Below are 26297 nucleotides of genomic sequence, written 5' to 3' on the forward strand. Positions count from 1 at the left end.
TACTCCCCTACATAGACTTCTTCATCCCAAATACCAGCCTACACTTTTTATCTCTTTGCTCCCCCAGGTCAGCTACCTTCCTTGCCTATATTACTCTCTGATGAGATCCTACCCAAGTCCCAAAGGTTATCTGTAATGTCACCTCAAACCCCAAAATCCCACACAATTTCCTACTCAAGAACTGAATGAGCTTCCTCCTATTTCTGAACAGTAGCAGAGGCATGATGTCTTGATATACAGGAATATACATTCGTCAAAACTTGTGGAACTATACACTTAACATGGCCACATTTTTAGCATGTAACTACAAACCAACCTAGTAGGAACATAATGAGAGGGTCTCAGCTTTTGGAGAGAGAAAGATATACTTCAAATTCATGTTCTAGTACTTTCTACTTGGTAGGCCATTGAACTCCTTCCACCTGTAGTCTCCTCTAAATGGGGCAGTTGTCACGTTATCCTTTTGTAGTGAGGGTTGAGAGCCATAATCATAGTATAAGAATGCCTCACACACAGTGGGTGCTACACTATTAGCATTTTCCTTTTCAGCATCTCTATTTCTGTGTTACTCATATACCCCTGCCCACAAAAGGTGATCCTAAGGACAGAATGTGTGCTGTCCTCTTCTTTTACATGTTTCTAATATAGAGTAAAAATACTGTGTTTAGCTATGTATATATAGATAGATATGCATATATCTATATGACATATATACATATATATATATTTATGTTATATATATATATTTTTTTTTTCAACTTTTGGATCCCCACTGAAGTCTCTGTAGGATGCCACACTGCATTATCACTCGGGTTTGCTAAGGCTAGTATTTTAAAGTCTGACAGATACTTTCCTTGGTCGATAATTCAGCTATGGCTCCCTGGTGTATAGTAGGGCTTAATAACACATCTTTCATTATGATAGTTCTTTAGGGTCATAAGGGTTGTCTGTTTCTCTTGAAAGCAACGGAATGGCCATACTGTTTTCTGGACCAATAAGTCACTCTGTTTTCCATGGTTCAAAGTTAAGCTTTTATTTGGTTTTAAATTAAAAAAATAAATTTCATTATTAAATAGTGAGATGGATCTAACTTATGTTCAGAGAGTAGCTTACTCAAGGAATATACCACTGGGGGTACAAGTAAGGGGTAGGTCACCTAAACTAAAATGATTCGTTATGTTGTCATGTTTGTTAAAATTTCAACAGTGGCATAAGTCAAAAGAAATGGATATACAAAGTTTTAAATGTTTACAATGGATGGGAGAAGTAAACCACTTATCCTATCGCAACTGCCAACAAATTTCTTTCTCGGCGCTGGTCGGCTCGGAGGCTATACCACAGTGCTAATGTCGTCAGGCTCATCTGCTTTCTTCTGCCTGCTCGGCAGGGATTTCAAGTATTCCAGGTGTCTCCGGGCATCCTCCTGATTTTGCCTCACATAGTATACCACATAGGAGATCACCATGGTGAACCAGCCAAACATGGTGACCAGCATGGCATAGTCAGTAGTCTTTTTAGGGAGGTTACAAAGGTCAGCGTCATTGGCAGCATTGAGGAATGGTCTCCCGGCGTGCTCGTCCAATACAGAAGTCTTACAGATCACGTTGTGGGCTGTCTCGTGGTTGGATGCCATGCTCCTCAGAACTTGCTGTAGAGTACAGTCACAGTGCCAAGGATTGTTGGCAATTCTGGCCCTAGCCTTCAGGTTATTGAAGGCATTTTTGTGCACGCTTTGAATCCGGTTGTCAGACAAGTCCAGAGTCTGCAAAGTTTCAGCCACTCCTTTGAAGGCATGCTCATCGATAAACTCAATGCCGTTTTTGGACAAGTTGAGAACTCTCAGTTGATGAAGGTCCTTAAAAATCTCGTTGGGGATAGAGGTGATCTGATTGGAGTCCAGATACAATAAGACTGTTTCAGGAGGAAGATCTCTAGGTATTTCCTTGAGATTTGCATTGCTACAGGTGACATTTAAACCCCCAGAGGAAGAACAGAGACAGCCCTTGGGACACATACTGGCAGAATGAAAGCACAGTATCATAAGAACAAAACTTTGTAGGAGGAGACACATGGAGAGGGAACGGGTTAACCACAGGTCTACCAGATTCATGCTGAAATGTCAGCATAATCACAAGCCCATTCCTCATTCACTCCAACAAGCAAGTGTGGCAACGGTTCCAGCCCTGTCCACACTGTTGATTTCCTCCTTGCTTGGTTCAAAAGGTTGCAACTAACACACGTGTCTCTTCATTATTCCTGTCCTTGCTTGGGTACCTAAAGGAAAGGGAAGCAGATGTAATTAGCTTTTTTGCAGAGGGAGGTACACTGCAATTAAAAGTGCTCTCAGGCGTCTGGTGTTCTATGTGGGCAGGAGAGTTGGTTATGTAGTTAATTTTCATCGATAGCACTGGGAGTTATCTGCATAATGGGAGTCTCTTGCTCAAATCCCAGGTGTTGGGCAAAAGGACTGTCAATAAATGACATTTCCGAATCCTCTTGCCTTGGTTATAGTTCTGCAGAATTACAGCAAACAGTCCAGATTTCTCTTGTCTCTACTTGTCCTCTCAGCATCCTGAACCCCTTCTAAATTAGACAGCAATAAAATTTAACTAGACCTTCCCCCCTTTCTATAGTAACAGATGCATTAATGCAGTTTAGACCTGCTCTTCAGTAGCAATGAGAAATAACACCGATATTTCATGGTTAATGACCATAGATAGCAATAATTGTCATGGTTTTTGAATGGATGTCCAGTTGGAATATTTTCTCTAAAGAAACATCTTACTTGAATTAAGAAAGGAATAAATGCATTCCAAGTTTCACGACAGAATGTCCCTAGGGGCTGATAGACCAGGTTCTCCGGAAGGGCTTTCTCCCTGTTTTTCTGTTTTCTAAACGAACTATCCTCTTCCCAGTAGATCTTCAAATACGACACACACCTCCAAGGTTTTTTATTTTTATCTATTTATTTATTTGTTTTTAAGATTTTATTCATTTATTTGAGAGAGAGAGACGGAGAGCAAGTGGAGAGAGGGGCAGAAGGGGAGGAGGAGGGGGAGGGAAAGGGAGAGACTCGCAAGCAGATGCTGCGCTGAGCACAGAGCTGGACATGGGGCTTAATCTCACAACCCTGAGACCATGACCTGAGATGAAAGGAAGAGTCCGATGCTTAACTGACTGAGCCACACACGTGCCCCTTCAAGGCTTTTTAAAATAAAATATGAGAGAAGAATTTAAATATATTAGCCTCTAAAACTTTCCCAATAGCCTATTTTTTTCTTTCTAATCGTAAATATATGATTGTTGAAATATATATATATTATTCATAAATATATATGTATACATATACAAACATACAATATTGTTGGACAAGGCTTCCAAAATGACAAAAATTAAGTGATATAAGTAAGGATACAAGCTTATTCAAAAACAGAGATGAGAATATAAGTGAACACTCAAACCTCCTTTTTCATGTAGAGAAGACAGGCATCTTTGAGACCATTTCACAGAGGAAGTGAGCAGATTTTGGAGAGATTATGAGATTCGCCCAAGGTCAAATAGCTTGTAGGTGGTAGAGACTGGACTCAGGCCAAAGGCTTTGTTCTGACTTATTAATCTCCTCTCTCTACTACCCCCACGACATTCTCCCGATCTCGTCCATTCTAGGGTCCTCCTAGGACTCAGGATCCATGGAGCATTGCTTGTTGTGATTTCTGATGCTGTTATGTTGCAGCTCAATCTCAAATTGAGCACCCTATGGTGTTAGAGGGAGCTCCATGTCTGAATTCCGAGAGTCCTCTTTCAGGATGTGAGAAATAAGGAGAATGTTCCCTCCTCTCATTGCTCTAAGTAACAAATGACTCTCTGCAAACTTATCTTCTCTAAAGATCCCAGATGGATAAATACAGAGGGAAATGACTCCAAATGTTACCAAACTCACAGAAGAGAAGATTAATGTGAGCTGAAAACATAATGAACGGGGCTGTTAATCATGGAAAAAATGAGATTAGCACCAGCAGAATGGAGTGGATGTGCTTTTGGAATCCTGAATCCCTTAAATGCCAGAGAACGCTAAAGAAGGACCCTTGGGCTTATGAAGCCATCCATCAATAGCTCATTTCATTTGCAGTGAGTTTCCCTCCCTTCCATGTTTTTCTTCAACAGTGCATTGCATGATTTTTGGGCACTCTAGTGATTGTCTAGATAGGAGAGAGAAAAACAAACAGGTGTGGAGAGGAGGGCACTCAGAGAGGAAAGAGGGTGGGCAGAAGGATAAGGCAAAGGATGCCAGGATGAGAACATAGAAGGACACAGGAGATGGGAAACATGAACTTGAATAGAGAAAATAAAAAGAGTCTATGTAATCAACCAACTCCTGTGAACAGCACAGATCCTGTTGAAAAATGAAAGGCCTTCTCTGGGAGATACTCCACATCTCTCCAGAGACCGATTCAGAGTCTATCTGAAGAAAAATGTTCACCAATTGAGACTAAACGTTCTAGGAGGGCAGGATCTTGTTTCTACCTCATGAAGAAACAACAGCAAACAATTAAAAAGTGGAAACTACACTGGTTTGTGTCCCAGCTGTAATCTTTGTTAGCAATGTGTTCCTGCGCAAGTTATTTAACCTTGCCAAACCTCATTTTCCTTATCATTGTATAGAAATTATAAAAGAACCCAATTACAGAGTTGATTTGAGAGTCATATGAGATAATCTACATAAAGCATTTAGCCCAATGCCTCAAAAAGCAGTAAGGAGTTCAAAATTATTGGCTACAGTTACTATTATTATTCCAGATATATTCTCAAACACTACCTTAGTTCTTGGCATGCTGTAAGGGCTAAATAAATGTCTATAAGATGAATGGTCCAATAAAATATTGAAGGATCTAGCTATGCTTTTTCTTCCTTATGGTGACTATTTTTATTTTTAATATAAACATTGGTTTATCCAATGTCTATTGATTTTATATGTTGACATGGCAGTCTTTGGAAAAAATCATGAGTGCAGGCTCTTAGTTGATGGAAGAAAGAATGGAGCTTCTTTTCAGTAGGCTCCTTGACACTTAATCTTGATTTCTCCAAAATGACCAGTCCAATGGTCATGGTAACAGCTGAGAAATGATTAGGACACACCGTAAGTTCTCAACATCAGAGTGTAATACCTCTTCATGCCCAAATGATCTATCTAGACAATGAGTAGAATGCCTATTAGGAACACAAATACAGAGTGTCTCTTGTATTCAGAGAGGTTGGACTCAAACTAAGTATCCTTTTTCTTTCTATGATGTTTGATAAAAGAGAAATAAAAGTTCTGGGATTGGCTAGATGACTGGGCTGCTATGAGTCAGCCCCTAGAGCCTCCTCCCTCAGCCAAGATGAAGTGAGAAGAGAGGTAAGAAATAGAGAACTGAGCCCTTCGATGTCCAGGAGGCAGACAGAGGCCCAAAGTTATTGAGTCAAAGTCACCTTCAGCAAGGAGGATGGAAGAACTGCTTTTCCACTCTCTTATGTTAAATTATTATTTTCCAAAGGGATTTGGCAGCTTGACATCGTCTTATATTGTTGCTAGGTCAAGAGGGTTTCTTGGAAAGGGAAGACATGGGGAGATGTGCCTCATAGTAAAATGTGGGTATTCATGGGTTATCACCCAGCATAGCACAGGTTTAAAGAGCAGCGAACTCTGAAACAAACATTCTAAATCTCAAACATCCTCCTGTTCTGTTTCAGTCAGGTCTATCCACAAATGCAAAATAGCAAACAAACTATCCTGCTGGGAAAAGAGAGGGCCTCCTTACTAACTTCAGAATGAGGATACAGAGCACAAAGAAGGGCAGAGGTCACACTAGAATGGCAAGAACAGAAGCAGCATCACTTCCTGTCCTCCTGATAAGGAACAAGACCTGAGAAAGGGGCAGAACAAATTGAACAGCATCTCGTCTACCTCTTGATTCCCCCTCTCCACTTCTCAACTCATTACACTACCCTATCCTCATTCCCTCATTCCCTTCCAATATGTCTGGGGCAGGACACTAGGACACTATGGTATTTTTGGATGTGGTGTTTAGGTATGAGCTGTGCTCCCAAAGGGGACCATTTTATCCCCAGACCATGCCTTGCTCACATTTCCCTGTCACACAGGTTTCCGAGCCACAGCAATTAATGCCTAGATTGGGTGGCAACCATCAAGTACTGTTTCCAGAAGGAAAAAAAAAGTGCATTTAGCAGACAGCCTGAGAAGACAGATCTTTCAGTGGTTGATTAACAACTCTATCTTGCTTCCTGTTCTTTTCTTCCCATCATTAGGGGACACTCAGGGACACTCAGGGCTTCTAACCCAAAGCTTTCATTAACTCTTCTGAGATAAGTGAGTGTACCAATTCAGGAAGAAATACCAGGCACACCGATTCCTCCCAATTACATTCCACGCAACTCTGCTACCCACAAGGATTTGATTAAAAAGCAGAACAGAGCAACACAGGGAAGCCTTTTGATTTGGGAGGTAAAATTCAAATCAATGGGAAAAAAAAACCAAACCTCATAAATTTAAGTACTTGAGATTAAAACTTACATATGGCAAAAAGTAAGACCATACACAAAATGAAAGGACAGGCGATAAAATAAAGGGTTAATTTCAATTAGTATACAAGGAGTTCGTACAAAGGGATGGGAACCTGATCCAACAGAAAAATGGGCAGAAAAGCAATATACACAAATGACCAATAAATCACATGAATAGATCTTTGCTCTCACTGACAGTAAAATAAATTCAAGTTAAAGTACCTAACATCTTGGTTAAAATGAGGAAGCATATCCACTGTCAGTGAAGGTGTAAAGAACACTCTCAAAACTTGACAAGGGGAGACTTGGGGCTCTCTTCTCCTATGAGCAACTGCGGAATAGCTATTCAAATTTTAAAAGACAAGAACAACTTAGACTGAATTGTACTGATATAAAGGTCTCCAAAGATGACCTCAAAAAGCAGCTTGGAGAAAGGGTTTCCTATAGCATCATCTTATTTGTGCAAAATTTCTAAAAAGAGAAAGTAAATGTGCAGCTATAGTTATAGAATTTATAAGTTTTCATATGCATAGATCATTTCTGAAAGGATCCATATGGAAGGAAATGCATAAGAAACTATTAATTGTGCCTATCTGAGGCGTGGAACTCGGGGTCAACAGGGGGAGAAAAGGAGGGTTTTTTTTTTTTTTTTCTTCCCATTATTTTATTTTATTTTATTTTTTTTTATTTCCAGCATAACAGTATTCATTATTTTTGCACCACACCCCGTGCTCCATGCAATCCGTGCCCTCTCTAATACCCACCACCTGGTTCCCCCAACCTCCCCTACCCCCCACTTCAAACCCCTCAGGTTGTTTTTCAGAGTCCATAGTCTCTCATGATTCACCTCCCCTTCCAATTTCCCCCAACTGCCTTCTCCTCTTTAACTCCCCATGTCCTCCATGCTATTTGTTATGCTCCACAAATAAGTGAAATCATATGATAATTGACTTTCTCTGCTTGACTGATTTCACTCAGCATAATCTCTTCCAGTCCTGTCCATGTTGCTACAAAAGTTGGGTATTCATCCTTTCTGATGGAGGCATAATACTCCATAGTGTATATGGACCACATCTTCCTTATCCATTCGTCCATTGAAGGGCATCTTGGTTCTTTCCACAGTTTGGCGATCGTGGCCATTGCTGCTATAAACATTGGGGTACAGATGGCGCTTCTTTTCACTACATCTGTATCTTTGGGGGTAAATAGCCAGTATTGCAATTGCAGGGTCATAGGGAAGCTCTATTTTTAATTTCTTGAGGAATCTCCACACTGTTCTCCGTTTTTGTTTTTTAATACCCTTCTGATGGATTTAACTTTCTTTGGTATAAAGGTGTTTTGTTTGTTTTGGTTTACATAAAAGTGAGAAGAAGTTAATACAAAAGGACCAGGGATAAACTGAAAAAAACAATCTGAACATGATGTCTCAGAAGGCAATTTTTGAGCATGTGAAACAGTTGGACAACAGTGGCTAAGAAGGTTGGGCAAATAACTACAAAAAATTTTAAAAAGCTGAACATGTTTCGACATGAGAGACTGAAGATACAAAGGGACAACGGTGAGACTGTACATAAAAATAGAACTTGATGGGCACCTGGGTGGCTCAGTGGGTTAAAGCCTCTGCCTTTTGCTCTGGTCATGATCCCGGGTCCTGGGATCCAGCCCAGCATAGGGCTCTCGGCTCAGCCGGGAGCCTGCTTCCCCACCTCCCCACCCCCAAGCCTCCACCCCTCGGCCCTGCCTGCCTCTCTGCCTACTTGTGATCTCTGTCGAATAAGTAAATAAAATCTTAAAAAAAAAAAAAAAAAAAAAGAACTTGAACCCCCAACCTGCTGCAACCAGCCCAGGAAGATGAACTACAACATCAATAGCAATTTTCCCAATTCAGCCAAATCAGTAACTGCCAGCTTCCCTCATTTTCATTCCTACTTCCTATTTAGGACTAACCAGGGAAAGCCAAATCTGCTCCCCTTGCCAATCGCATGGGATGCTCTAGTTCTAGCTAGATTGCCTCCAACTTCCCTATGCCAGGAGTCCCCAACCAGGACACTTCTGAAGCCTTCCAGAATTTTTCCCACTATCAAGCTTTTCCACTCCCCTGCCTGCCTGTGAGTCTCTGCCAAATGCGGGGGATGGCGGCTGGCTCCCTTGCTATAGAAAGCTTGGGGAAAATGGCCTCTGCTTGTTCTCATTTGGGTAGTTTTCATTTACTTCCATAAAGACAACAGTTTGAGTATGTGATATTTTCAATGTAGTATTTCCAAAATTAGCTTTATAACCCATTGTAGAATATATAAGGATTTCTTTATATGCTCAGGTTTTCTATAGACTACGTATGGGCTGCATAAGACATCAATGTGTAATTCCTGACCAAAAACTTAAGGACCACTGGGATCTGAGTGATTGAGGTGAATGAACTGTATAGATATTTTCTCTATTGCTGCTCTTTGAGATCTTGTTCACGGAGACAACATCTTCATTCATGTCTTTTGAACTGAGTTCTGCAAGGAGCTTCAGTTCTACCCTTCCATTCACAACCACAAGATTCAGCCCAGGCTTCAAAATGGGTATCTCTAAAAGTAAAATCTTCACCCTTTATCCCCACCCAACTACCTTCCTCCTCTGCCATACACCACCAGTTCTTCCCTCCTGATTTTTTGAGAACAGTTTTCATTTTCATCCTCCTTGTCCCCCTTCTTTTGAGCTTTGGGTCCCCACTTTCCTGTTTAAACCTCCATCTTTTTGCTCCAAAAGGAAGCAAAAGTGTTCTTCCTTGACTGCCCACATGCAGCTTCTGCTCTTCTTCTAACTTCGGGTTAAAATAACCCTCTGACCACGTATTTCCAGTGGTTGTAAAGCTTTTATGACCCCCCTGTGGTTTATAACAATCCTCCTCTTCCAATCTTATGTCCCACTACGCTTCCTCACCCAGACACAGAAACCTAGCTCAATAAACAGAGATCAGCAACTCCAAAAGTGATGATGAACAGCACTTTGTTCCACAAATATGAGATTCATCAGAAGTCATCCCAAGCAAAGACCTCTCCAACCTGGAATCGCTTTCCAGCTGAGGAAGATCTGGCGTGGGAGTCCTTTATGTGGCTGCTTTAGAAGAGCAGTTATCATCACTTAGTTAAGGATATGAACTGATAAGACTGATGGATACAGGAGGAACTAAGGATCCTTATATTTAGAAGGAATTTAATCTGCTTGCAGACCCATAATGTTTAAAATCAGGAGCTCCTGAAATCTCGAAACTCTTGCTTTTGTAATTAAAGCTATCCGTTTATCTTTGCTACCAGACCACGGGTTTTCAGAGGATAGGACCAATTTCTTACTCATTTTTATATTCTCTTATTGCCCATGGTAAGAATTTAATAAATTCTTATCAAAATCATTAGGATCCATTCTCATTTCATCATTAAAATAGCTATTGTTTACTTGGCTTTTATTCCATGCCAAGTATTTATTAAGTGATGAACTCATCTAACATAAATAATGGATGATAAAATTAAAGTTCTGACTAGGTCCCTGGTTAAATGGACATAGAATTCCAAAGTGAGGTTTCAGGTTGCCATGTTGCTGACGACATCCTTTGAGTCTCACACGTAAGTCCTTGCCCACTTTGAGGTTAAAAGGCATCAAGAGATACCTATCCTGTCATCTCCCCAAAGAGAGGAGAGAGTTATTATAGGATTTGTGGAGCTTATGTGGAGGTGCAGAATGTCCTAGAACAAGAACAAGGTTGACCCATTGTTTGGCGGTAGAGTTGGATAATGTTTTGATGTTGGGGTGAGACCACACTCCCAAAATTTGTCAGAAAAAGGATAGAAAACTATTTCCTATGGGTCAGATTGGCCACGTGAGGGAAGGAGATTCCCAGGAAGAGTATCTCAAGTCCTTTTTCATGGTCCCATAGGATTCCTTGATAAGGCAGAGGGTCCTGAGCAACAAGCAACTGAAGGGCAGATGCTTAGATTTGGGGGAAGTGACTATCTGGAATATATCCATCACGGGGACAAAGAGAGTCATATGAGTAGGTAGAAGGCTTGAAGGAGCCCTGGGAAGAAGTACCAGGTGCATCTCATTCCACCTTCTAGTGAGCCTCCAAGCAGAGTAGCTGAAACCCAGACACTGAAGGCCTGGGAGAGGTGTGGGGTGGCGGGGCAGAGAGGAGAAATCAAGCTACCCACCGTACCTTCTTTCTCTTTCCTTTATGGCTGAAACAAGGAGAGGGGAGATTTGCTAAATATTAGATGAAATTCAGAGTACTGGCTAATCTCTTGAATGAGACATTTCCATTACCATATTTAATTTTTACTTCAGTTTAAGTTAATGGGTTTGTGACTTAAAGTAATGGCAAGACAATCTATTACCTGAGACTGGCACAAAATCATGGGGGCTGAGCAATGCTTTCATTCAGGGACTAGAGGAAGATGATCATCTGCACAGAACTGAGATGAAAGGAATGGCGGAAGCAGAAAATGAGTTGCATTTTATTCTGGATATACATATATCACCTTGTCTAATCCTCAGTTCCATCATTAAAGGTAGCAATTATGACCCTCGCACAGATGGGTAAATTGAAGCATAAAGAGGTGATGTAACTTTTCCTCTAGACATAGATGCTGAGTTAAAGAGGCACAATCTGAACTCAAGTCCTCTGTCTTCCAGAGCTCATATGATCAGACATGACACCACACACCTCTTTAGAGAGGAACTACCATAATTTTTTTCCTCCTCCTCAATTGATTCCACTAAGATGAGGAGTGCTCTACATAATGTGCTTTACACTGGAGAACTATTGCTAGACAGGAAGACTGGCAGGATGGGAGGAGGGAGAACAGCTGGCATATGCTCCTGAGGGGGCTTAGAACAGGTCTCTCCAGGGAGCACTACTCTGGCGTGATGCTTATCTTGAGCTGAAGACAATCAAATCCTAAAAGACCCAGGAAGAGCTTTATACCACCCTCTTAACTGCCTCTAAGAACTCATAGAGGGCCTGGTTTAGGAAGACAGCTAGCACCAGAGAGAACTACAAAGAGTATGGACGATGTGTGGTGAGATAGGTGAAAATTGGCAGGGTCTGTTCAACTTCCTTTCTGTGTCCCATTGTCTCTTCATGGCCCCACAAACATATGTTTGCTAAACATTTGCTCTTCCCATCTTTCTGGGAATGGTCTTCCTTCCCTTTGAAACCCCAGACCCCTCCCCCCTTCATTTTAGCTCAGAATGGCATGCACACCTCAACTGCCTGACTCTCATACTCCCTGTACGTAATTAATTTTTTTTCCTATTAACTTATCTTACACCAATTTATTATTTATTTTTTAAAAGATTTTATTTATTTATTTGACATGCAGAGATCACAGGTAGGCAGAGAGGCAGACAGATAGAGAGAGAGAGGGAAGCAGGCTCTCTGCTGAGCAGACAGCCTGATGCGGGGCTCGATCCCAGGACCCTGAGATCACGACCTGACCTGAAGGCAGAGGCTTTAACCCACTGAGCCACCCAAGCACCCATCTTACATTAATTTAATTAATGGACCAGCCAAATGAACCTGCAAATGTAGAGAAAAAATTTCCTCCCCTATATTTCTAAACCAAAAGTTCTAAAATTACATTTGCCTTACATTTGTGAACTACCATTACATTAGATGCTTGTGGGACAAGTCCATGGATATGCTCTCATGTAATTATCTCTATCCAGTCCTTTTAGATATACATGATAAGCATCACTGGTTCTATTTTAGTACAGTTGAGGAACTCACTGAATGGAGACTGTTTAAAGTCATACAGCTGGTTAGCAGAAGGTCAGAACCTAGATGCAAATGTTCTACAGAATAGATCCCATTCAACATTCTTCGGTTTATGTATCTTTACTACTGGCCACTTTTTGATACGGAGGGTCTGTACACACAAGTACTGAGTTTTAAATGCCAAACCAGTCCTCTGTTGATTGCTTCCTACAAACTTGGGGAAAGTTAATAACAAGAAGAGAAACTCCTTTTCCTTTAAGAATCTTTTAAAGGCTACTCATATAAAACTTTTTATCAAAACGACATGATATCCATCTGTCCCAGATTTCATTCAGTTCAGGTACTGCTTTTCCTCTTTTCAGCCTATTTTACAAAATAATTCTTTAAGCAAACCCTCAATTTATTAAGGAAAAAAAAAAAAACAACAACTCTTATGAACACAATGCCTCCTTTCTACATGACCTAATGCCCATAGGTCTCCACGGTGGCCTGACATATTCTTCCCACCAGTGAACCCAATGAAAAAAACAGAGAAAAGCAAAGAAATACACAAATAAAAACCACTTCCTTTTTATTTGTTTTTGTTTTGGACCTAGTATGTATCTCTCTGTGGGACTAAACACAGAATAAAGATAAGACTGTCTTTGCGAACATCTGTATTTATTATTCAACATGCTCCAAGTTGAGCATGTTTGAGATTGGGATTGAGTGGGAACCTATCCATCTCAGTTTCTTTCTGCTTCTCTATTATTACTTCTCAGCAAGTGCCTATGACATTTAACTGTGAGAGCTTTGCAAGCTCTTAACACATAATCTACATAATTGTAGGCTCCCTAAAACTCACCAGGGTCCTGAAGCAACCTGAAAGCTGCTTTTAGAAAACACTGACTTATGTCGAATTCAGTTGGATTTCTGAGTAGGATGAGTGACCCTTTAAAAAAAAAACCCAACAACCTTGCTTTGATTAGCCTTATCCATTGACTTGGTGGGAAAAGTACAGGATTGAGATCCAAACCAAAGTCTAGAAACTGGATTCAAACCCCAGCTTCTAAGTAATGAATTCCAGGAATTTAACAAATCACTCACACTTCTAAGCCTTTGTTGTCCTAGAACTACAATCAATAATATCCACTTCATTGGTCTCACAGTAATGAGGACACAATAGATAAATATATGTGAAAGTTGCTTCAGAAACCATCAAGGAACACTTAAAGATTATGTTCTATTGTGGGTTTCAGTATTTGGCTGTTTTCCTCAAATATCAGATCGTTCCTTTTCCAGAGATGTACATGTCTTTTTCTTAAACATAACCAACTGGGATATGATTCTCACATAACCTGTAATAGTATGCATGCCAACATGTATTTAGCCTGAACCTAATCAAAAGGAAAGGAACTGACCAGTTCAGAACTTGAGACACTTCGGAGGTGACTGATGAGGATGCTTCTTAGGGTCACTGAAAGGAAACAAAACAAAACAACAACGACAACAAAACACACCACACACACACACACACACAAACACACACACACCCCAAACAGTCTGCAGAACCATTACTGATTAAAGGAAAAAGACATGTGGGGCGCCTGGGTGGCTCAGTGGGTTGGGCCGCTGCCTTCGGCTCAGGTCATGATCTCAGGGTCGTGAGATCGAGTCCCGCATTGGGCTCTCTGCTCAGTGGGGAGCCTGCTTCCTCCTCTCTCTCTCTCTCTGCCTGCCTCTCTGCCTACTTGTGATCTCTCTCTGTCAAATAAATAATAAAATCTTAAAAAAAAAAAAAAGGAAAAAGACGTGACAAAGGAATGCAAAAGACTGACTTCTGGATGTGAAAAAAAAAGTTAGAGAAAAGGATTTTGGAACAATTAGAGAAAATTTTCAAACACAAACTCAAAATAGATGCTTCTGTATCAAATATAAATTTGGGGGGTTTTTCATGATTTGACTCGGAAGGAGAGAATGCTTAAGAGGTACATACTGAAGTATTTGGGGGTAAAATGTAATGACGATTGCAACTTTCAAAATACCCAGGAAAAACAAAACTATATTTTTATGTGGAAAGAGGGACACAAAAGTGTCAAAAGATGAACACTTGGCAAATGGAAAGCGATGAATATAAAAGCATTCATTGTACCAATTTTTCAACTTATTAGAAAGTTTCAAGTTTCTTAAAAGAAAAATTTGAATGGGAGATTCTATGCTTAAAAAATAAACAACAACAATAGAACTTTAAGAGAAAAATCCCTTCCTGATAAAGCAAGAGAGTTTTAGGAATACTCATTAGAGTATGGCTTATCTCCTTATAGTGACACAGAATAGAAACCCAAGGTGAAATGAAAAACAATTTTTTGAAATTGTATTTCCTCTATGCCAGGACTATGAAAGGACTAGCACACCGACTGAAACACAGTGTAGCGTGGACCTGGTTTTAAATGGGGAGCATGGAGATCATAGCTTAGCCTCTTACAAATTATATAACCTCTCTACCCTACAGTCTTCTCAATCGAACATGGGGTGGGTAATAGTTTCTCTCTCAAAGGGATTTAATGAGGGTGAATTGAGACAGCAGCTATAAAACACTTAGAAAAATTTCTGTTACATGATAAAATCTCCATGTGAGTTTACTACCACTGTCCCTTCAACCCCTGCTATTATTGTTACTGTCCTCACCATCATAACCTTACACCTCGTCATCTCTCTGATAGGAGAGTGTAGGGCCAGAGTGTGACCCTATCCTTAATGCAATAAAGGTAATAACTCCGATGGTGGTTAACATTTCATGGACACCTACTATGTGCAAAGCACTGGACCAAACACTTTACTTTGAGGATGGAGAGAAATTTCAACCCAGGACGTATCATGCCCACCATCTCCTTTGTATTTACTTTGGATGATTTAGATGACGAGATTTGGGGCTTTTGAGCTGATGATATTTAGATGAAATTTTGGATTTCAATTTGATGTCATAACAGGTTGGGAATTTGGGAGATATTGTGATATGAATGAATATATTTTGCATGGGGGAATGGATGTGAATCTTTGGGAGCAGAAGGCAGATTGTGGTAGGCTGTAAAATACTGCCCCCCCCACCCCTACCTCCCCCCAGGAGTATCTAGGTCCTAATCCCTGGAACCCATGGATGTTACCTTTTATGAAAAAAGAGACTTTGTAGATATGATTAAGTTAGGGATCTTGAGATGCAGGGATCATCCTGGATTATCTGGGTAAACCCTAAATGGAATCACAGATGTCTTTATCAGAAGGAGACAGAGGTAGAGTTGATATGGGAGAGAAGGCAATACAACATTGAGGCAGAGATCGGAGGGATGTGTCTCCAAGTAATGCGGGCAGCCCTCAGAAGCTGGAAACAGCAAGAAAACAGATGCTCCCTCAAAGCCTCTGGAGGAAATGGGCCCAGCTGACAAAGTGATTTGGGTCCATCAAAATGGCTTCAGACTTCTGGCTTCCAGAACTATAGAACAGATATGCGTTGCTTCAAACTACAAAGTTTGTGGTAATTTGTTATAGCAGCCACAGGAAACTAATTCCATAGTAAGTGGAGATTAGAACACAGAGTCAGTTGTGGCTGACTCTCCATTGCATTAGATTAATGATTTTTGCTTCATCTAAAGACCTAGCTTAGTTCTGAGTTTCCTGGGCATCAAAGGAAGAAGACAAAAATGTCAAATTACAAAATTATTACTAATTAATATAGTGAAAGATGATTAGTAAGCAGAGTAAAACGTTTTCAAATTTCAGAATTTTTCAAAGATCCTGTGAAAGGGCTACCACATGATACGGTGGGCAAGATCTTTAACATTTCACTGTATATTCTGTTTTGGCTTTGGGCATCATGTAAGTCATTGCTCTGTGAAAGACTTCCTAAGCCATAGAAGGCTAACTTACCTTATAGGAATGGTGTTTACTAGAGATACATGATAAAGTTGGGGTGATTAGCATCTCCTTCGTAGTGTCGGAGTCCGCAAGGTTTATCATGCAAGCGAAGTCACCTCTGACAGAGAAAAGCAGTGCTGGTAACAACCATGCTCGGACAACATGCTCAAACAGGAATTGTCCCAGACAAAATGAGACATGCGGTTGATTATGTTGCTTACAGGCAACATCCTTAAAAGTTAGGGGAGAGCCTAGTCAAATCTGTCTTTTTATAAGAATATGTCAATCCTTGACTGAGACTAAAACAGACTTTTTGTTCAAATTTCAGGTTCTTCCTAGACAGCCACATAAATTGTCTTCTGTGAACTATTAACTTATTACATTTACAAATAATATTATAAAATAGATAGAATGTTTTATAAGTGAAAAAGACTGCCTAGAATTCAAAGAGCTAGCAAATCAAATATTTTGTTCTTCTAGGTAATTTTTAATTGCCATTTTAGCACAGGTGACAATTTTGTTACTTTTTTAAGATTCTACATTGTCATGATCCTCATATTTTAATTTTCTCCCATTTTTGCTAATAATTTATCATAACAAATGTAGAATTGAAATAAATGTTTCTAGTTCATAGATTTTCCCTTTTGGATCACTTCTTTTTTTTTTTTTTTTTTAGATTTTATTTATTTATTTGACAGAGAGAGACACAGTGAGAGACGGAACACAAGCAAAAGCAAGGGGAGTGGGAGAGTGAGAAGCAGGCTTCCTGCTGAGCAGGGAGCCGGTGTGGGGCTCCATCCCAGGACCCTGAGATCATGACTTGAACTGAAGGCAGACGCTTAATGACTGAACCACCCAGTTGCCCCTTGGCTCACTTCCTTAAGATATATTCCTAGAGGTGGAATTGATAGAGTCAAGCTTCTCATCTGAATTCTGTTCATTGTCTATGTCACTAAAAGGGCCAACTGCATAAAATGATGGGCAAGTCTTTAAATGGCCAAGAGTTGGTTGCATCTGTCAATTTTGTGTTGAATATGTGTCCATAGCATCAAAACCAAAATATGTGGAGTTGTTCCAGTGTGCAAGAAGAGCTTGAAGAGTCTGAGTCACCCTTTCTTGGTTTTAGTCATTTTGGATCTTAGTCACAGTGGCATCTGATAGGACCACTGGCTCAGTCCATTTGCTCCCTGGGGAGAACAGAGTAGACCAAAGAAGTAGACTACTATATTTGGTCCAAAATTTGTATTTTAAAGAACCTTTTATTTACAGCCCCTATAACATTTTCTTGGCAATAGTCCACAATTTTTCCTAGGAGAAGTCACCAGAAGAAACAATGCCTTGCATGGCTTTTTGGTTTTGTTTTCCAATAAGAACATAACTACAAAGATGTATGGATAAGATTATTCCTTCATTGGGGCACAGTTTGCTATAACAGAAAATTTTTTAAAAAGAATGAATTTTCAAAAATAACTAGAAATACTTTAAAAATCCATCACAAAAAAAATGCTTTAAAATAGTACACCGATAACAAAGAAGAATCTACATACCCTGATTTTAAAAAAAAGATGTCAAAGATATATTAGGTGAAAACTGTACATTTTCATCTGTGTAAAACAAAATAGATTTACACACATACATACACACAACAAACATGTATAATTAAAAAGTTATAGGAGAACAATAAAAAATGATAGTCTTATCCTCTAGGGATGGTTCTGGAGCTGAACAAATGGAAAAAGGCTTTTTACTTTTTAATCTTACACTTTTTTCTACTATTGTCAGTTTTTTTGCCATGAGCATGATCATAATAACTAGGTAATAAAGGGATTGGCCACTAAGCATTGACAGATAACCTCTTCTCTGTCAGGAGTTACAGGGATTATAAAAATATGTGTCTCTTCTAACCAGCCTAGTTACCATGGGCAGTCCTTTAAACTTTCCAAATCTCAGCATAGTGTAAAGGAAACATTATAGGCCCGAAGTTAGATAAAACCAGGTTTAACTCCCAGTTATGATACCAGATGGGGGATTGTGGGCAAGAAAACTAACTGATCAGTTTCCTCAACTATAAATAAAAAGACCTACCTATTTCATGGGTTTCTGATAATGCCTGGTTCTGATAGTGTCCAACTCATAGCAGATGCTTGACCAATACTATTGACTCTGAATACAAAAGGATGAGAATCCAGTTCAGCTTTTCCAAGGGTCCTGTGGAATATCAGGTATCCGAGAGTTCTAGCAAGTAAATATTCTATAGTCCCCTGAGTCTGAAAGATACCCTCTCTGAGAGTCACAATGGGCATGAGCCTATGAAAGGTTTTGAGAAGTTACAGCAAAGTAACCTGTTAGCTCAGAATTTGCCAACATACTTGGTTCCCCTGCCAAAGGCCTCCCCACACCCCATTACTTTAATAGCGTAAACACTCACAGAAGTTATTGGCTCGATTCAGATCTAATTAAACAACATTTAATTCTACTCAATTTCTATGACTAATACACTATCACTTTACCCGAATATTTGGAGGGGTATATAGTGACAAGTTTTGCAAATGAAAATTCCATTTGCACTTGATTCCTCTCAGGCTATATAATATTACTACAGAGAAATCAAGCCAATAATATTATAATATTACTACAGAGAAAGAGTCAATGACGACTAACATCTATTGTAGGCAGAGATGAAGAAATGAATAATCCATAACTATCACTAGGATGGTTTTATTCAATTAAAGAAGTGGCCCTTGATTAAAACTATTCATGCCTTTAAGTAAATGAAAATGAGTGGATTATTTTTATCTTTGAATTATAAACTGTTCTATTTTCTTATCCTCAGGCACCAACTTCATTTTTGATAAGGTCATTTAGTAATAAGATGCTTAAAGACCTTACAGAGTGGTCAAAGAAAGGGCCTTGGAGTTAGACATGCCTAAGTTTGCCTAATTTGTCATTCAATCACTTTCTAGTTATGAATTAGTGCTAGTAACTTACTACTTACAGTTTTTAGGGCATGTTACTTAACACTGGACCTCAATTTTTTTTCATCTATAAAATGAGCACTATAATACTTAATTTCATGTGCTATGGTAGATTGTTTCAAAAAACGGTCTTCATTACTCCCCATCCTGTCTTATTCATGTCCTTTTGCAAGGTAACCTTAAATTCCTCCCGTCAAGAAGTGGAGTCTAGGGGTGCCTCAGTGGCTCAGTTGGTCAAGCCGCTGACCCTTGATTTTGGCTCAGGTTATGATTTCAGGGTGTTGAAATCAAGACTCATGTTGGGCTCTGTACTCAGTGTGGAGTCTGCTTGAGGTTCTCTCTCTCCCTTTTCCCTTCTCCCCACTCACACACATTCCTTCTCTCTCTCTCTCAGTACAATAAAATAGGATAAGATAAAACCATAGAAGATAAGATTAAAAAAAAAAAAAGTGGAGTCTATTTCTCCACTCCATTAACTAGGCTGGCCTTGGAATTTCCTCTGACCACAGATGAGGCAAAAGTGACCTTATGCCAGTCTCAAGCCTATGCCTCTCCAAGAGGCCACACATGCTCTTGCTTCTGCTCTTGGAATCCTCCATCACCTCAAGTCACCCTGTGAACAGCCCCCGCCTGGCCTGCTGGATGATAAGCAATCAGATAAAGGAGGGGCAGTTGTCCTAGCCTGTCACTCTAGACTACACCTGGCCATGCTTCCATCCTGTAAGAAAGTCCAGCCTAGATCATCAGAGTCAACTCTCTGATCTGTAGCTGATCACGGACTCATAAGTGAGCCCAGCCAAGACCAGAAAAACCATCCAGCTACCCATGAATTTGTGAGCAACACAAATGACACTGAGTTTGGGGGTGCCTGTTAGCTAAGAGTCAGCTGACTGTTTTAACAATTAAGAAAGTTAATATATCTATGTGTCTTATTGTGACAACTGATTGCTATTTTTTACGGTATATATACTGACAACAAATAGAAGAGTATGTTTCTTAGTAAAAGTATCCTAGGGACATTTTTCGAGAATGTTATAATTGCTCAAAGCTAAAGAACATCTGCAGTTCATGTAGACACTCTGAGGTTCTCACCTGCTGTTTGGTCTGCAAAAGTTTCCCATGGAATGGAACCTGAGTCTGACCCTGGACCCTGATTTGAAATGAAAGGTGAACAGACAATTAATTGACACTCATATTATCCTTCCTTCTAGAACTTCAGGTTTTCCCGTCCAGAACTGCTGTTTTATCAAAGGAAGTAGAACTGCTGCTCCTCCAATCTGTTAGCAGAAACTAAGTGGTTAGTTTCAGCCCAATCTTCACGTAATATACCCTCGATTTCAGATTTAGATTCTTCATTCCGTGAAGTTCTCTAATGTTCAGTTTCAAATTTCATCTTCTCAGGGACCACCTGGGGATTGTGGAACATACAAATGTCCTCATTTATAAAAACAAACAAACAAAACAAAAAACTTAAGTTCTCCCTAAAAAAGAAGACAGAATGGAAAAACAAACCAGTGTTTGTAGAACAATGAAGTCATACAAAGAACTTGCTGGGATACTGTTGATGGCAATTAAACTAACAGAAGGATCATCAGACAGGCTGCCTCCTATTTACCTAATTATGCCAGTGGATGAAAGACTCAGGCCTTTTCAGATCAATGCATTGTATCTATTCTAGAAATGTTCTTGCCTCTTCCTGTTCTCCGCCTGAGCCCTTTATCTTTCCAGTTAAACATCGGCTTCTCTCAAATGTAAATAAATAAAAAAATCTTCTTTTCATCGTTAAAGAAAAAACAAAAAACCCACAAAACAAAACATCAAAAAAAAAAAAAAAAAGGAAATCAGAACTGAGATCTATGGTTTTCTCTTTTCCATACTGTGTGGTTCATTGAAATTCTACAGGGAAATGTGTAGCCCTGAGTTGGCTTGATTTTCCTTTGGGAATCACCCGGAAAAATTAACAGCCACCCAGGGACTGAGCTCTTGTCAACAACAAACCAAATAAAACTTTCCAAACTCATTTAATTGTCTGCAGGATGCAGGAAGGCTTCCCTTATCTCCTTGCTCAGACATCATATGCCAGTTTAAATATAACTGAATTGGTATTTTCCATCCCAGTATTTACTCCATCTCAGTGAACCAACCAACCAGGTTAAGAGAAGTTAAAAAGAAAAAAAAAAAGAAAGAAAGAAAGAAAAAAAAAAAAGTAAGAATCAGTCCAGGTGAAGCTAAGAAAGTCAAACAGAAAAGAGACAGCCATTCCCAGAAAAAGATAATATAAAATCCCATCCTATCTCCTCTAACTGCTTGCACAATTAAAGAAAAAAAAAAAATAAAAGGCCATCATGATATTGACATGCAGTCACAAATTTCATTTCCTGCAGCATGGTTTCAGGAATTTTGAGTAAATTGCAATTGTATTAACCAGTTTTTATACATGTTCGGCTCAAAAAATGTTTGGTCAGGACAGAATGCATTATTTTTACCCAACCTGTTGCTTTTTGCTTTGCACGGAGTCTCAGACTGTGATAACAGAAGAGGCAGTGAGGCTGGACTGTTCTCCCTGATTCCCTGATTTGGTGACACTTGGTCTGAACGTGAGCACACAGCCCCTTCACCCCTGCCCCTGGCATTCTTTTTCTGCTTCTCTCTTTCCACTTCAGTAATTCCTCAAGTCACAGATGGAAGGGCTGGATAGATCGGAGCCAAACTCTGCTATGTGGTAGGCCTCTGGACCCTATGAGTGTCTCAGCTGTGAGCATCTCTGGGTCAGCAACAGAGGACGTGCTCGGGACATGTTTGCTCAATGAAGGCCCAGACATTAGTTTCTCAAGGACCTAAAGCCCCTGACACAGGAGGTTGGGCTGGGGGAGACTTGCGTCCTGGGGATGAGCCACGTTCCCCTTCCCAGTACCGACTTTTCCACTTATCTGCATGGCAGTCCATGTAGAAACGGAGGAGGAGAGAAAGAGCCACTAATATGCAATCAGACTCAGAATAAAAACAGAGCTTCTCACATTGGGGACACAGAAAAGACAGCAACAAGTTCATGAAACCTGACATCTAGCAGGATAGCAGGATAAAGGAGGGTGACACCTGTACTCCACACAAACTACACCAGAGATGACCCTGGTCACAGGAAGTCAGGTTCCAGGAGGGCTCACTGTTGTTGACCAAGTAGGGACAGATCCTGGTGTAGTGCATTTTGTCCTTCTTCACAGATAATGCTTTTTTTTTTTTTTTTACAAATTGCAGGTTTGTGGCCATCCTGAGTCAAGAAAATCTATCAGTGACATTTTTCCAATGGCATTTGCCATTTTGGGAACCCTCAATGTTTCAAACTTTCTCGTTATCATTCTATTTGTTATGGTGAACTGTGATCAGTGATTATAGCTCTCTCAAAGCTCCAATGATGGTTAGCATTTTTTTTTTTTTTTAGCAATACAGTCTTTTAAAATTAAGGCACAGGCATTGTTTTATAGACACAAGGCTCCTGCACACTTATTAGACTACACTACACTATTAGATTACACTACGGTGTAAACGTAACTTTTCTATGCACTGGGACACCAAAAAAGTCACCTGCCGCGCTTTATTGCCTTGGTCTGGCACTGACCCTGCAGCGTCACAGAGGTATGCGGTTCTTGCCCTGTGAGAGTCAGAGCTAGAAGGGAGTCCTAGAAAAGTGTACTCCGGTCAGGGATTGTACGGGAGGGATGGAAAGAGTCATTATCCTCCGCTGCTGACAAACACTCCCTAACTGAGCTGAACTTCTCCCCATCCCCCACAAAGGCGCAGCAAGTACTCTCTTTTCTCCCTGTTCTCCTCCGCAGGTGAGTGCTTTACTCCTTATCTGCTGACCAGAGAAGGACAGATGCCCAAGAGTCTGGAAAGGGCTGTGGACAGATTTTTGAAGCATCATCCCTTTTCTATTAACCTGTGATTGTAAAACTCGCATGTTATGTCTCCCCAAGTGCACTCACGGTACCTGAGCCTCTTTGTGAGAGGACTGAGATGAAAGCTTCAAGGAGGTGTCTTTGCAGTGTCAACAAAAAGGAGGATCGGACGGAAATCTCTCCAGAGGCCACTTGTGGAGCGGATCCTTGTTCAGTGGCTCTGTTCAGTGGCATCTGAGATAAAGCTGTGGGAGGAGAAGGAACCAAAGCTAACTCTTGAGTCTTCAAGTCCTGGATTCTCACCCACTTCCATCTGTCTCCTAGGTTCTGGGTCATTTTCACTGCTCATTATCGCAAGCACCAGAGAGAAGGCAAAGGAAATGAAGGGAGATGAAATTCAAATGAATCGATCCCGCCACTTGGGAATAGCTTAGCTCGCAAGTATACAAGGGGGAGGAGGGTTTCAAATCCTCTGTGCTATTCTGGTCCCTGGTGCTGCCAGGCAATATCGAGTGGGCTGTATGGAAATGATTTGTGGGATGAAAGAAGAAAGGAGGGGGGGAAGCTGCCTCCAGCAGTAGCTTCTTCAAATAAGAGGGAAAGGAATTATATGCTCAGTGGCAGCCTGCCACCCAGAGTAGCCCAAATTTTATTAAACAAACTCATGTTTGGAAGCATCTTATCCGCTCAGAACTGGAGGAAACGGGATGCTGAGACCGTATTTAGAGCAATTATAATGCTGAGGACGCACTGATTGTCATAGCAGCAAAAAGAAAATGAGAAAGTATTCTTGAAAGATGATGCCAAGGACAGCAAAGGCAGAAGCAAGCAAGGACTGTATGAAAACCTTAATGGATACTGAAAGGGAAGAAAACCACAGTAAGACCTTTAAACCCACTCTCCCCAGCACAAAGAGGATGGCAGGAAGAGGATGGAACTCTGTTGCAGAAGGCAATGCCCTCCTCTCTAAGCTTCAGGAATAGGAAGGAGCAGGACTGTGGTTACCACTGCCCTGTCCTGGTCCGTGGTGGGCACTAGGAGGTGCCACCCTGATGTTCCCCTAATGGAGGGCTTGTCCCACCTGCTGAGAGTGCTGGTGGCAGAGAACTCCCCATTGTAAGCCCCCTGAGGGCTCATCTCTGTGGCAGAGGGTCACTCTGCCCTCCAGGGACAGCCACATCCAGTGACTGAGCAATGTAGGAGGACAAAGGCCTGGCCTTCTCAGCTCTATCTGGGGCAGCTCTGAAGGGCCATTCTAGACTCAGCGCTGCCTGAGGGGTTGGCTGAGGTTGCTGTTGGGTGAACACACCCCTCAGGTTCTCTCTCTAGTCCATCCCAGCCCATTCACAAGTGTGGCTCTTCGGGGTACTTCCCAAGGAGCTCTCCTATACAGAATCCTCCCTCCAGAGACTTCTACCTGTGAAGCTCAGCGTGTAATGCTCACTACTTTCCCTCATCCTACGTGGCACGGAGAGCTGATCGCTTCTCTGAGCTTAAGAGTTACTCTTATGTATGAGATCGGGATGTACAGGAAGAGAAGCCATGAAACACTCAAAGAAGAGACCCAAGTTGGGGAGGTAGGGGATGTCGGAGAGAACAAGACTACGAATGAGCCAGTGGGAATAGAATAAAGAGACTGGGCTTCGGATTCAACGTTTTAAGAAGCAGTTTTGAATTAACCATACAAAATTGGGCACCAAGGAGTCACAACAACATTATTTAAGAAATGTGTACGGCATATCCATACCAGGGGATCCCCGGGGAGAGAACAGGGAAGGGGACAGCCTGAGCTTCCCTGAGCAAGGCAAGGGGCAGAGTCTGCATGAATGAATCCTGTACCATAGCTGAGTCCATTAATGGGAAATTCACCTTTGTTTTCCCCCGAAGCCTAAGAACATGGTACCTTTTATTTGGGAGAATTATTGGCAGTACAGTCTCAGAACATGCTTGCCACCAGACAAGACCATAACAGAGAGTCTGGACTAAATGACTGACAGATCTGAACACACTTTCCCACTGAATGAGATTAGACACAGTCTTTGGACCCTCCGTCTGAGAGGAATAAAGCAGGAAACAGCTTAGTGACTAGAGATTCATGAAACAAGGTCTTCCCGAATTGTCTCATAGGAATTTTTCACCACTTGAACTGCCTGAGTAAAAAAAGTAACTATTTTTTTTGAAGACTTTATTTATTTATTTTATTTATTTATTTGACAGAGAGATACAGAGAGAGCACAAATAAGCAGAGCAGCAGGCAGAGGGAGAGAGAGAGAAGCAGGCTCTGCTGAGCAGGGAGCCCAATGTGGGGCTGGATCCCAGGATCCTGGAATCATGACCTGAGCCGAAGGCAGCCACTTAACCAACTGAGCCACCCAGACGCCCTAATATCTAACTATTTTTTTAAAAACATGGTGGATATACACATAAATGTACATGCACATGAGCACACACATAGAGTCAAGTCAATATGTCTAAATATATATATATTTCTAAAGCCAGTGTGTGTGATGGTGTAATTCCTTTTGAATCACCAAATCCTTTTATGGCATCAGGTACTACATCTGGCAATTTCACAATTACTAGTTCACTTAACAGGCATAACACTTTTTGAGGAATGTACAATTATTGTCCACATTTACCAGGCGAAGAAGTTGAATAACAGCAAAGTTAATTCATTTGCCCAAGGCCACAAAGTTGGTAATGGATAAAACCAGGATTTGAACCAAAATCTATGTTAACCACTATGTTGGGCTTTCTCTCATTTATCAGACCTGCATAGATAAAGAGTTTAGGGGTTAACTATTTTTTTTTAGTTTAAAAAAAATCTCTCTCTCTCTCACCTAACTGAAGCTGGACCTTGCTGAGAGGAAGTATAATGATATCATCTGTATGGGTTCACCATGGGCTTTCTGTAGATGTGGCTGCCTTATCAGGGCTTCACAAAACTTTCAGGGCTCCTTCTTCTGGAAAGTGGTAGCACTGTACTTCTCCACCCTGAGGTTAGCTGTGACCATGTGATCACTTTGACTAATAAATTCTGAGCAGAACTTAGGTGAGTTTTCAGGCCTCCCTGCCTCCAATTCCGTCTTTTGGGGTCAGCGCAAACCCCCTCCCTGACCCACGCTAGACACGTGGTGTGAATGAGAAGTAAACTTCTGTCTTTTTACCCCACTGAGATATGGGTTTATTATGGCTGCTTATCCCTCTTCCACAGAT

The 26297-nt window shown here is 40.8% G+C and overlaps 1 protein-coding gene across 12 annotated transcripts in view; it reads right to left on the reverse strand.

Annotated features, from left to right (window-relative positions):
- Positions 1-839: 839 nt before the first annotated feature.
- LRRC3B (leucine rich repeat containing 3B) overlaps positions 840-26297 on the reverse strand; it is an 88673-nt gene continuing 63215 nt past the window's right edge. For 9 of the 12 annotated variants that reach the window (XM_032325744.1, XM_032325907.1, XM_032326265.1 and 6 more), the window contains one exon: positions 840-2274. In XM_032325744.1, coding sequence (XP_032181635.1) covers positions 1331-2110 — 780 coding nt within the window. In that variant the 5' untranslated portion in view covers positions 2111-2274 and the 3' untranslated portion in view covers positions 840-1330. Of the gene's footprint in view, positions 2275-18295; positions 18572-23173; positions 23327-26297 lie in introns of those variants that run through there. The other 3 variants (XM_032326182.1, XM_032325829.1, XM_032326411.1) reach the window with 2 other exon arrangements.

The sequence above is a fragment of the Mustela erminea genome, chromosome 1 (assembly GCF_009829155.1).
Source record: "Mustela erminea isolate mMusErm1 chromosome 1, mMusErm1.Pri, whole genome shotgun sequence".
NCBI classification, from domain to species: Eukaryota; Metazoa; Chordata; class Mammalia; order Carnivora; family Mustelidae; genus Mustela; species Mustela erminea.